Source organism: Mus musculus, chromosome 6 (assembly GCF_000001635.26).
Source record: "Mus musculus strain C57BL/6J chromosome 6, GRCm38.p6 C57BL/6J".
Taxonomy (NCBI): Eukaryota; Metazoa; Chordata; class Mammalia; order Rodentia; family Muridae; genus Mus; species Mus musculus.
Window position 1 is genome coordinate 3,596,701 of NC_000072.6, and position 13,758 is coordinate 3,610,458.

Sequence of the window (13,758 nt, forward strand, 5' to 3'; positions counted from 1 at the left end):
AGCAAACCGTGCTGTTGCTCTCAACTGATCCTGAGTAAAATGCACTGCTTTATCTAAGGAGCAGTGCTCATGCACGCCGAACTTAGCAATAAGTAGTCGGTTTGTGTATGAAGCCTAGAGCTTTCTAACGTAAATATTAATGAAAATTACCAAACTATGACTTGAAACCCAAAGTGGTTTACTGTAGCAAATGCATGACTATATCCCGTAGCCAATGCCGCTGCTCTGTGAGGCTGTGAAATGGAACAACTGATGGAGAGCAATTACTTATTTAACTTTGATTTCAGAAGGTAAGCTTAGTGAATTGGAGGCACATTCTTCCAAAAAATAATTAAAAGCAATGAACTGTTAAAAATCAATTGGCAAGAAAAACTGTGACCTGTGATGTAGCCACAGAGCAGTGGGGACTGCCGCTGACACTGTGGTGATGGTGACACCTGGGCTGAGCTCACCTGTCACCCTGTGTTCCATTAGGTCCTGCCATGCTCAACAGCATGTCACTTTCTATCCAGAAAACTTGAGAAAGATTCCACCTTAACCCTTCTTAAATGTGTTCTCATAAGGAGTCAGGGACACTCCTTTTGTTTGCGCATTTGTCATAGTAGCCCAACGAGACTATCCACTCAAAATGAATTTCTTCACTGCTGTTACAAAGTCACCCATGGTCCCTAATATAATCTTATGAAAGTTAAGAGCTCATAGAAAATATTTTATGGTTATTTTCCTTTGTATTAAAATTTTGTGACTGTGAGGTGACTTTCAAATCATTTTTTAAATGTTACATAATGATTAGGAAAGAAAATTATATGCCAGGTTTTTTATTTATCAGAAATACAAGCTGTGAATAGTTAGCTTTGAGTTGAAAGCTTATTAAAATAGACTTTAGAATCGGAGGAACCACGAGAACATAGCCGACAGAATTAACTGAGTCATGGGAACTCAGAGAGAGCAGCGAGCCTATAGGGTCTGACCTAAGTCCTTTGTATGCATGCTATAACTGAGTAGCAGTTGTTCTTGTGAGACTCCTAGCAGTGGAAGTGCGGGCTGTCCCTCCGTCTTTTGCCTACTTGTAGGATAGGACTCTTTTTCTCCTACTGGATTGCCTTGCCCAGTCTTGTCGAGATGGTTTGTTTTAGCTTCTTATGCCTTGTTTGGTTGATGTCCCCTGAAATGCCTGCTCTTGTCTGAGGGGAGGCAGGGGTTGGGAGTCGTTCTGGGAGACTGGGGAAGTGCAGGGAAGAGATGGGGGAGGAGAGAGAAGAAACTGCAGTCGGGATATAATATATGAGAGAAGAATATTTTTTAAAAAAACAAAAACTGTTTCTTCAAGCCAATAGATTTTTTTAGTCCATGGTAGATTATCATAGAAAATATTTAGGCATGATTTATAAGGTTTAGTCAATCTATTATATTTATTTCTCCTTAGATAAATTCTCTTGTAACATGTATTATGCTTTTTCTTAAAATGTTTATTTGTTTACTTTTGTGAAGAAGAGAGATCTACATGGGTCTCTTTGTGAGTGGGTCTTGCACAAAAGGGCCTTAACCTACTGAGCCATTTTGCTAGACCTGGTTATATTTTTAAAATCTTTTCACTAAGTCCAAATTGTCTATGGTATAAATACCCACCACCCCATTTTTCTTTCTTGCTTCATTTAGTTAATAGCTACATCTCTGGGTGTTCTTTGTTTTGTTTTATTTTTTAAAAATAATTGTTTGTGGGAAAATATTGTGGCATTAAAATTATACCCATGCCTCGCCTCCCTCTTAGGAATTTGAGCAGTTTAACAAGCGGTTAAATGAAGTTTCTAAGAGAGTTCGGATACCTCTGCCTGTATCAAATATACTTTGGGAGCATTGTATACGATTAGCTAACAGAACTATTGTGGAAGGGTAAGTTTCATGAACGCAGTAGTTGTTTCTTAAATTATAATGTAGTAAATGAATGTCATCTGATTTAATGGATAGCAATGATGATCAGTAGCAGAAGTACTCAATCTCAAGCGTGAGAAGGAGTCATAGGTCAGTGTGCCTGCTCCCTGTGGGTTATTCTATTGATACTGACATTGAGCCAAGATAGCAGATGAATGAGGAATACAGAGCCATTAGATTATCTGAAAGTAGAACTGATAATTAGTATCTAATAAGTTCTGTGAGTATTCCTATCATTTATTGAACATTATTTACTGAACCAAAGATTTCACAGATTTTATTGGCAAATCCTGACTTGCCTCAGCTTATAATTGTCGGTGGAAAGTCTTGGGTAAGGAAGTCCAGACTTACAGACTATGTAGCTTGTCCCAGTCCACAGTGTTCAGAAGCAGGGAAGGCTTCTGCGTGCCTGGTACTCAGACTTCAGGTCGCCTGTGTCTCCAGTCTGTCCACGGGAGCTTTCCCTCTTACTTGACATCATCCCTACTCTGGGCATACATATCATCTGACGCAAAGAAGAAAATGGGCCCAAGAGGCAAACAGCTCTTTCAGAGACGATATGCACATTGAATTTATATCATCTTTCATCTGACTGCTCCTTCCTTCCTTCTTCCTTCTTTCCTTCTTCCTTCCTTCTTTCTTTCTTTCTCTCTCTTTCTTTCTTTCTTTCTTTCTTTTCTTTCTTTCTCTTTCTTTCTCTCTCTCTCCTTTCTTTTCTTTCTTTCCTTTCTTTCTCTCTTTTTCTCCCTCCCTCCCTCCCTCCCTCCCTCCCTCCCTCCCTCCCTCCCTTCCTTCCTTCCTTCCTTCCTTCCTTTTGAAAGGAATACCTTAATTTGGGCAAGTTGGTGCACACCTTTAATACCATGTCTCTAAGACAGAGAGGGGGAGGGGGAGAGGGAGAAAGAGAGAGAGATTTAGAAAGTAGAAAAGGGACGGGTATGACCTATTAGAAGAACAGTGTCATATGTAAGATGGCCATGCCAACAGCCATAGTGTAGAAATATTAAAAATACATTTGTCTAAATAAAAAGTGACAAATATGTGTTAAGGTTACACATATATCACTTTCTTAAACACACATACACAAAATCCATTGATTACTAAATATTAGCTATGATTTTCTGGTCTTTTTTTAAGGAAATAGCTCATTTTCTAACATAGAATACATCACTAAATCAAGAGTAGTCATATACTGTACTGTGAGATTAATATATGTATGATTATTGTCATGTATCTACCTTAAAACCCGGTATTTCAGTAGTATATAAGAATATGTCCATGAATTATTTTATTAGGGAAAATATGTACCATGTTGATGGGAAAAATATTTGTTCCTTTTCCATTGAGTTGCTACAATATTGAAGTGTTTTCTAACATGAGTTTGGCTTTGGAGTGTTTGAACATAGTTTTGGAGCGTAGCCTGTTCCTGGGACACAGGCTCCTGCACTGCTTCTAACTGTCTCACCATGTGTTATCCCATCCTTGGGTCTCTTAGATACGCCAATGTCAAGAAATGCAGTAATGAGGGGCGTGCCTTGATGCAATTGGATTTTCAACAGTTTTTAATGAAACTCGAAAAACTAACTGACATTAGACCTATTCCTGATAAAGAATTTGTGGAAACGTATATCAAAGCCTACTACCTAACTGAGAATGACATGGAGCGTTGGATCAAAGAGCACAGGGTAAGAACACGGGTTGGTGTGCTGATCTTGTCTGGGGTGTAAACACACTTAGAACACTTTCCCTGTAGTCACACTATCTAGGCAATGTCCTTTGTCTAGTCAGGTCCATTTGAGCCCTTTTCAAGTGTGTCCTAGAATCAGAATATGAGTTTGATTTTCCTGTGCTGCATCATAGAAAGAGACTAACACAGTTTATATCAAAACAAGTGGAGTGGAGTAAGGCTGAGATGATTCACTAGCTGTAGAACCTAAGTGTTGTACTCTTAAATCATGCAGTGGTAACATCTTCACCATGGTGGCCTGTAGGGATGATTCAGGCATCCTTAATACTTCTGGCTACACTTTTACCAAGCGTTAGACTTTACCTTTAATACAAGCTTGATAGGTTTTCTTCACTTATGTAGAATTTTGAATTTCTACAGCTTAATTGAACACATACACAAACATTTCTAGCAGGGAGCATCTGCTCTGATCTTCTGGATAAACAGTTTGAGGAAAACATGGAGAATATTAAAGTCACCTGCAGTCAAGCAGGAGTGGTCTAAGTTCAGGGGCAGCCTTGGCTTCATAGGAAGTTTAGGGCTAGCTTGAGCTGCGGAAGAGCTGTTTGTCTCAAACAGATCAAAATGAAGGAACCAACTAGTTGGGGGAGGAGAAATCACCAAATTTTAATACTTTTGAGTTTTAATATCATAAAAAGACAAAATGGACCTTATTGTGTGTTTTTTTTTAATGTTTAGTTTGTTGGAGTCAAGTTGAACATGCATGCCATTTTTAAGGACTTAAATAAGCCAGAATTGAAAAAAAACTTCACTGCCCTTATCCCCATTTATATCTGAGAACCAAAATGCTAGCCATGTATGCAGATGGGCTGCTGAATGTTCAGTCAGTTAGAGTAAGCTGCCATATTCAGTGCTGTTGCGGGGGTGGGGGGTTAGGGGTGGTGAGGACAGGGTGCAGCAGGGGAGAAAGCACAGCGCTCTGCAGTATCCATTACTTGATGCAAAATGATGTAAACTTTTTGTTTTGTTTTGTTTTGTTTTGAGACAGATTTTCTCTGTATAGCCCTGGCTGTCCTAGAACTCACTCTGTAGACCAGGCTGGTCTCGAACTCAGAAATCCGCCTGCCTTTGCCTCCTGAGTGCTGGGATTAAAGGCGCGCGCCACCACGCCGGGCAGATGTGATTTTTTTAACTTGGAATTTTAGAAGCTTTAGCTGGCTAGTATTTGTAGTTCAATGACAATTCCCAGGGAATTCCCTGCCAGTTCTTTGCAGACAAAAAAGCCGGAAGCTTCTCTAACAACTCACCAGAGCAAGTATAGTGCCCACTGATGATGGATACTGAATGCTGAGCAGGCTAAGGAATTCTTTGCCAGGTGCATACCTGAAACCATTTCTAAGAGTTTGGATTGAACTCTGCCCCGTGCTTTAAAATAATATTGTCTTTACAATACCTTCAGTGCACGTAGACTTTCTTTTCTCTTACAAGGTGAAGGCACACAGTTGTCCTTCCTTAAGTTGTCCTGTTGATCCAGGAGAAACACAGTATGTAAGAAGTTCTGAGGAACTGCCTATGCCCATCCTAGCAGTGCACTGTTGAAACACATAAACTGGAGATCTGGACAGTGAGGATATTTTCTTCATTTTACTAACTGCCCAACAGTTATAATATCAGCAGTTTAAAAAGAATGATTTGGAGCTGGAGAGATGGTTCTGCAGTTACGAGCACGTGTTGCTCTTTCGGGCCTGACTCTGAGCATATACGTGGTACCTCACAAACATCTGTAACTCAGATCCAAAGGATCCAGCACCCTCTTCTGAACTCTACAGACAGCAAGCACATGTGGAGTACATACACATTTATTAAAGGCAAAGTACTTAAACGTAAAGTAAATCTTTAAGTCTTCTAGGACATCTTCCTGACTTGTAATCTAATTTGTTTTCATGTCTTAAAGAATCATTGTTCTTTTGGAGATTTTAGCTAAAGTGTAAAATGTATAATGCACTATAAAATTTGAAATGAAAATGTATTTTGATAACTTGAAATCAGACTACCACAAAAACAAGTACAAAATATGCGCCCTTTAACGCAATGAGCAGCACATTGTGTTGCTTTGTCATTGACAGAGTGTTGCTGCCTGCCTCCAGGATGCTCTGCCCTCCTCCTCGCCTCCTATGTAGCATAGTAGTAGTTTGCCTTACATGCTTCTCCTGTGCCTTCCAGCACTCTCATTGGGCCACAGGGCTCAGCCCGTGCCAGCCTTAGATGTCTGCCTGCTCTGTTGTATTAATCAGTTCTAGTGCATTGTAGGTTACATTTGGATTTTCTTTCTTTGGGCAGGAATACTCAACGAAGCAGTTGACCAACCTGGTGAATGTTTGCCTAGGATCTCATATCAATAAGAAAGCAAGACAGAAGCTCCTAGCAGCTATAGATGAGATAGACAGGCCTAAAAGATAATGAACAGAGCTCTTTCCTCGGGGACATTGATCTTCTTTCGGCCTGTACGACATGAAAGGCAGTTCTTCATACACTCCTCATAATTCTCTTCTAAGAAAACTTTGAGCATGTTCTTTGGAACTGGAAAATAGAAAATACTCAACTGTGTGTGGTGTTCTCAAGTGACTTTTATATGCTCCAGTTTCTTCAAATTTTGCTCTTGTTGTAACCTTTTCCTGAAATTATCTTACTCTCATAATTATTATGTGACTACAATTACACATGTTGCAAAAGAGTGTACTATAAATACATAGTTGGAAGGGATAGTGGCTAATGTGTCTATGAATAGTTTTTGGAGAGTGTCTTAAATGGGAGGATGAATGTACAGTATTTCCTAATTATGAGCATTGCATGAGAATTTTTAAAAAATGTAAGTAAAATAGTTGGAAAATCAATATGTTCTCTGTTTTTAACTGTCAGAGCTTCTGCCAGTGTTAATTTGGCTATAACAGTGATCATAAATGATGAAATTTAATAAATGTTACACTCTAAAATTACCAGGTGTGTGAGACTACTACCTTTTGATATTCCTGTGTGATGGGAAGACTTCAGGAGACAGTAGTGTCATTTTTTATTATGTCCTCACCCTTGTTCTCTATCTTGAAACGTCTGGTCGGATGACATTTTATTGTATGGATTTTCCAGTGCCTGAGTAGCATATTGAACAATTACTAACTATGCATTTTTATAAAAATATAAAATATTTTACAGGATTTGCTGTCTTTGAATTCAACTTGTAGGACAAAAAAATATGGGTTGAATGACTAAAGGTAGAGCTGTTATTGTCTTACTTAGGGTTTTACTGCTGTGAACAGACACCATGACCAAGGCAAGTCTTATAAAAAACAGCATTTACTTGGAGCTGGCTTACAGGTCCAGAGGTTCAGTCCATTATCATCGAGGTGGGAGCATGGCAGTATCCAGGCAGGCATGGCACAAGCAGAGCTACGAGTTCTAAGTCTTTATCCAAAAGACTGATAGTGGAAGACTGACTTCCAAGCAACTAGGGTGAGGATCTTATGCCCACACCCACAGTGACACACCTACTCCAACCAGGTCACACCTATTCCAACAAGGCTACACCTCCAAATGGTGCCACTCCCTGGCCCAAGAATATACAAACCATCACATTAATGTAAGTATGGGTCATCCACAGGTGTGAAATCTATTTGTCTCTCAGTTCAGAGTTTCAGAACTCAGCTCATTACAGTGTGCTGCTGCTCTGAACGTTTGCCTTGAAATCAAGCATCTTCTTCTGACACATATACTGTGAAAGCCAATGTTGAATTTGTGTGCTCTTTCTGACCTAGGGGTGCAGAGTATCTAGGCTGGATGGTGTTGGGCCAGAGCATCAGTAGCATCAGTGGACCCCAGGACCTTCAGAAACTCATCAGGAATTGGTCTTGTGTCTAGTGAGGCTGAGGGCGTGAGATGAAGAGTACATAGGTGGCTGTAGTCGGCATGGACACTCATTTCTCCCAGTCAGGAGATAGCAGTATAATGTGAAGCACTTTCAGCATCTGCTCGGGGAGGGTGGGGGGGCAGGGCATGCTAGGTAAGCACTATGAAGAGTTTTCATACCTTTTGCTCTACAGTTAATCTATGATCAGTTTGAACTCTCTTGTAACAAGATGACTTTGGTGCATTGTGGTCTCCTTGTGGTAGGAAGTTCTATACTTGTAAGGTAGATTCTCCGGCACACTTCATTTATCTGCACCCACTTGAAAACAAGCATGAGAGAGCCTTGGTCATTACATTTAAATGGCACATTCATTGAGGTTCATAAAAAACTAACTAAACTTATTTATGTCTTAATTGACTAGAGCTGTTAATTTTATTTAAGGGAATTTAAGTTTAATTTCCATTCATTTCTCCTTTAGTTTCCTATGGGTAAAATGAGCAGAAATTATCCTTGTAGAGCCTAGTTCTTTTGGGGGTAATGGGACTAGACACAAGAAATGCTTCCTTTAAGAAAGAGACTCAGCCCCATGCTCTGCAGAACTTTAAATCCACCTTGGCTTTTTCCGTTTTCAGAATAAGAATGGAAGGTTTTCTCAGTGCTTCAAAAAACCTTTTTTGAAAAGGTTTGGTTTTGTTTTGTATTGAAAGGTAGCATATACTATACCCAGCAAAACTCTCAATTACCATATGTCTTAGGGTTTCAATTCCTGCACAAACATCATGACCAAGAAGCAGTTGGGGAGGAAAGGGTTTATTTGGCTTACACTTCCACATTGCTGTTCATCACCAAAGGAAGTCAGGACTGGAACTCAAGCAGGTCAGGGAGCAGGAGCTGATGCAGAGGCTATGGAGGGATGTTCTTTACTAGCTTGCCTCTCCTGGCTTGCTCAGCCTGCTCTCTTATAGAACCAAGACTACCAGCCCAGAGATGGTCCCACCCACAAGGGGCCTTTCCCCCTTGATCACTAATTGAGAAGATGCCTTACAGTTGGATCTCATGGAGGCATTTTCTCAACTGAAGTTCCTTTCTCTGTGAAGACTCGAGCTGTGTCAAGTTGACAAAAAACTAGCCAGTACACCATAGATGGAGAAACCAAAGTATTCCATGACAAAACAAAATTCACACAGTATCTTTCCACAAATGCAGCCCTTCAAAAGATAATAACAGGAAAACACCAATACAAGAACGGAAACTATGCCCTAGAAAAAGCAAGAAAGTAATCCTTCAACAAATCTAAAAGAAGACAGCCACAAGAACAGAATCCTAACTCTAACAACAAAAACGACACGAAGTAACAATTACTTTTCCTTAATATCTCTTAATATTAATGGACTCAATTTCCCAATAAAAAGACATAGACTAACAGACTGGCTACACAAACAGGACCCAACATTTTACTGCTTATAGGAAACCCATCTCAGGGAAAAAGACAAACACTACATCAGAATGAAAGGCTGGAAAACAATTTTCCAAGCAAATGGTCTGAAGAAACAAGCTGGAGTAGCCATTCTAATATCGAATAAAATCGACTTCCAACCCAAAGTTATCAAAAAAGACAAGGAGGGGCACTTCTTACTCATCAAAAGTAAAATCTTCCAAGATGAACTCTCAATTCTGAATATCTATGCTCCAAATGCAAGGGCAGCCATATTCATTAAAGAAACTTTAGTAAATCTCAAAGCACACATTGCACCTTACACAATTCAACACCCCACTCTCATCAATGGACAGATCCTGGAAACAGAAACTAAACAGAGACACAGTGAAACTAACAGAAGTTATGAAACAAATGGATTTAACAGATATCTAGCGAACATTTTATCCTAACACAAAAGGATATACCTTCTTCTCAGCACCTCATGGTAGCTTCTCCAAAATTGACCATATAATTGGTCACAAAACAGGCCTCAACAGATACAAAAATATTAAAATTGTCCTATGCATCCTATTAGATCACCATGGACTAAGGTTGATCTTCAATAACATAAATAATACAAAGCCAATATTCACGTGGAAACTGAACAACACTTTCCTCAATGATACCTTGATCAAGGAAGAAATAAAAAAGAAAGACTTTTTAGAGTTTAATGAAAATGAAGCCACAACATACCCAAACCTATGGGACACAATGAAAGCATTTCTAAGAGGGAAACTCATAGCTCTGAGTACCTCCAAAAAGAAACTAGAGAGAGCATACACTAGCAGCTTGACAACACACCTAAAAGCTCTAGAACAAAAGGAAGCAAATTCACCCAAGAGGAGTAGACAGCAGGAAATAAGCAAACTCAGGGCTGAAATCTACCAAGCAAAAACAAAAAGAATATTCAAAGAACCAAACCAGGAGCTGGTTCTTTGAGAAAATCAACAAGATAGATAAACCCTTAGCCAGACACACTAGAGGGCACGGGGACAGCATCCTAATTAACAAAATCAGAAATGAAAAGGGAGACATAACAGATCCTGAGGAAATCCAAACACCATCAGATCCTTCTACAAAAGTCTATACTCAACAAAACTGGAAAACCTGGATGAAATGGACAAATTTCTAGACAGATACCAAGTACCAAAGTTAAATCAGGATCAGATTAATGACCTAAACAGTCCTATATCCCCTAAAGAAATAGAAGCAGTCATTAATAGTCTCCCAACCAAAAGAAAGCCCAGGACCATATGGGTTTAGTGCAGAGTTCTGTCAGACCTTCAAAGAAGGCCTAATTTCAGTTCTTATCAAACTATTCCACAAAATAGAAACAGAAGGTACTCAATCCAATTCATTCTATGAAGCCACAATTTCTCTGATACCTGAACCACATAAAGAAACAACAAAGATAGAGAACTTCAGACCAATTTCTCTTATGTGAATATCGATGCAAAAATAATAAGATCCTCACAAACCGAATCCAAGAACACATCAAAATGATAATCCATCATGACCAAGTAGGCTTCATCCCAGGGATGCAGGGATGGTTTAATATATGAAAATCTGTCAATGTAATGCACTATATAAACAAACTCAAAGACAAAAACCACATGATCATCTTGTTAAATGCAGAGAGAGCATTTGACAAAATCCAACACCCATTCATGATAACAGTATTAGAAAGATCAGGAATTCAAGGCCAATACCTAAACATAATAAAAGCAATCTACAGCAAACCATTAGCCAACATCAAAGTAAATGGAGAGAAGCTGGAAGCAATCCCACTAAAATCAGGGACTAGACAAGGCTGCCCACTTTCTCCCTACCTATTCAATATACTACTTGAAGTGCTAGCCAGAGCAATTCAACAACAAAAGGACATCAAGGGGATACAAACTGGAAAGGAAGAAGTCAAAATATCACTATTTGCAGAGGATATGATATATAAGTGACCCTGAAACTTCCACCAGAGAACTCCTAAACATGATAAACAGCTTCAGTGCAGTAGCTGGATATAAAACTAACTCAAACAAGTCAATGGCCTTTCTCTATACAAAGGATAAACAGGCTGAGAAAGAAATTAGGGAAACAACACCTTTCACAATAGTCACAAATAATATAAAATACCTTAGCGTGACTGTAACTAAGGAAGTGAAAGATCTGTATGATAAGAACTTCAAGTCTCTGAAGAAAGAAATTAAAGATCTCCCATGCTCATGGATTGGCAGGATCAATATAGTGAAAATGGCTATCTTGCCGAAAGAAATCTAAGATTCAATGCAATGGAATTTTGATGGGGACAACTCAATTCTTCACTGAGTAAAAAAGGGCAATTTGCGAATTTATCTGGAATAACAAAAAACCTAGGATAGCAAAAATGATAAAAGAATCTCTGGTGGAATCACCATGCCTGACCTAAAGCTGTACTAAAGAGCAATTGTGATTTAAAAAAAAAAAAAAACAAAACTGCATGGTACTGGTATAATGACAGACAAGTAGACCAATGGAATAGAATTGAAGACCCAGAAATGAACCCATACACCTACGGTCACTTGATCTTTGACAAGGGAGCAAAAACCATCCAGTGGAAAAAAGACAGCATTATCAACAAATGGTGCTGGCACAACTGGCAGTTATCATGTAGAAGAATGCCAATTGATCCATTCCTATCTCCTTGTACTAAGTGGATTAAGGAACTCCACATAAAACCAGAGGCACTGAAACTTATAGAGGAGAAAGTAGGGAAAAGCCTCGAAGATATGGGTACAGGGGAAAAATTCCTGAATAGAAGAGCAATGGCTTGTGCTGTAAGATCGAGAATCGATAAATGGGACCTCATAAAATTGCAAAGCTTCTGCAAGGCAAAAGACACCGTCAATAAGACAAAAAGGCCACCAACAGATTGGGAAAGGATCTTTACCAATCCTAAATCAGTAGGGGACTAATATCCAATATATATAAAGAACTCAAGAAGATAGACTCCAGAAAACTGAATAACCCCATTAAAAAGTGGGGCACAGAGCTAAACAAAAATTCTTAACTAAGGAACAACAAATGGCAGAGAACCACGTGAAAAAATGTTCAACATCCTTAAGCATCAGGGAAATGCAAATCAGAACAACCCTGAGATTCCACCTCACACCAGTCAGGATGGCTAAGATCAAAAATTCAGGTAACAGCAGATGCTGGCAAGGATGTGGAGAAAGAGGAACACTCCTCCATTTCTGGTGGGATTGCAAGCTGGTACAACCAGTCTGAAAATCAGTCTGATGGTTCCTCAGAAAATTGGACATAGTACTACTGGAAGATCCAGCAATACCTCTCCTGGACATATATCCAGAAGATGTTCCAACTGGTAATAAGAACACATGCTCCACTATGTTCATAGCAGCCCTATTTATAATAGCCAGAAGCTGGAAAGAACCCAGATGTCCTGCAACAGGAATGGATACAGAAAATGTGGTACATTTACACAATGGAGCTATTAAAAACAATGAATTTATGAAATTCCTAGGCAAATGGATGGATCTTGAAGGTTTCATCCTGCGTGAGGTAACCCAATCACAAAAGAACTCACATGATATGCACTCACTGATAAGAGGATTTTAGCCCAGAAACTTAGAATACACAAGATACAACTTGTAAAACACATGAAACTCAAGAAGAAGGAAGAGCAAAGTCTGGACAATTTGCCCCTTCTTAGAATTGGGAACAAAGCATCCATGGAAGGAGTTACAGAGACAAAGTTTGGAGCTGAGATGAAAGAATGGTCCATCTAGAGACTGCCCCCCCGGGGGGTCCATCCCATAATCAGACACTATTGCATTCGCCAGAAAGATTTTGCTGAAAGGACCCTGATATAGCTGTCTCTTGTGAGACTATGCTGGGGCCTATCAAACACAGAGTGGATGCTCACAGTCAGCTATTGGATGGATCACAGGGCCCCCAATGGAGGAGCTAGAAAAAGTATCCAATGAGCTGTAGGTATCTGCAACCCTATAGGTGGAACAACATTATGAACTAACCAGTGTCCCCCAGAGCTCATGACTCTAGCTGCATATGAATCAAAAGATGGCCTAGTCGGCCATCATTGGGAAGAGAGGCCCATTGGACATGCAAACTTTAAATGTCCCAGTACAGGGGAACGCCAGGGCCAAAAAGTGGGAGTGGGTAGGTAGGGGACCGGTGGGGGGAGGGTATAGGGGACTTTCGGGATAGCATTGGAAATGTAAATGAAGAAAATATCTAATAAAAATTGGAGGGAAAAAAGAAAGAAAGAAAGAAAGGTAGCATAACATGCTCAGTGTCAGCACAGTTGGTGGAGAGTTGGTGTCTGTTACCAATCACAGGAGCCACCAGATGCTTTCTGAATATGTTACTCAGTGATAGTGAATGGCAACACTGTAGGAGTTTGTGATATAAAACTATGTAGTAAATAGAACTGAAAAGCTAAGAAATAGTTTGTTCTATAAAAGGACTGTGGGTAGCTTCTCCCTCCCCTTTGAGTTTATAAATTTTTCTTGATTCAAGCATTTCATGAGAAAGTGTCTTACAGGATTCAGGATTTTAAGTTCATATGGGAGCATGGTATCTTTTGAGAAATTATAATAATTTATACAAGTGTGTTGCTTCACATTTTAATATGTGAGGAAGATACACAACAGCTCAAGTGAGCTAATGTGTTTCCATTTGTTTGGAAAGGCTTGTGTAGAGCATTCACATTCCTTTTAATCATCTCGTTTAATTTGCTTACAAATC

At 39.4% G+C, this 13,758-nt stretch overlaps 1 protein-coding gene across 3 annotated transcripts in view; it reads left to right on the forward strand.

Annotated features, from left to right (window-relative positions):
* Vps50 (VPS50 EARP/GARPII complex subunit) overlaps nt 1-6,831 on the forward strand; it is a 105,139-nt gene extending 98,308 nt beyond the window's left edge. Inside the window, exons 26-28 of one of the 3 annotated variants that reach the window (NM_001167750.1) lie at nt 1,772-1,893; nt 3,428-3,617; nt 4,668-6,831. In NM_001167750.1, the coding sequence (NP_001161222.1) occupies nt 1,772-1,893; nt 3,428-3,617; nt 4,668-4,682 (327 nt within the window). In that variant the 3' untranslated portion in view covers nt 4,683-6,831. Of the gene's footprint in view, nt 1-1,771; nt 1,894-3,427; nt 4,411-4,667 lie in introns of those variants that run through there. The other 2 variants (NM_024260.5, NM_001167751.1) reach the window with 2 other exon arrangements.
* Nucleotides 6,832-13,758: the final 6,927 nt, after the last annotated feature.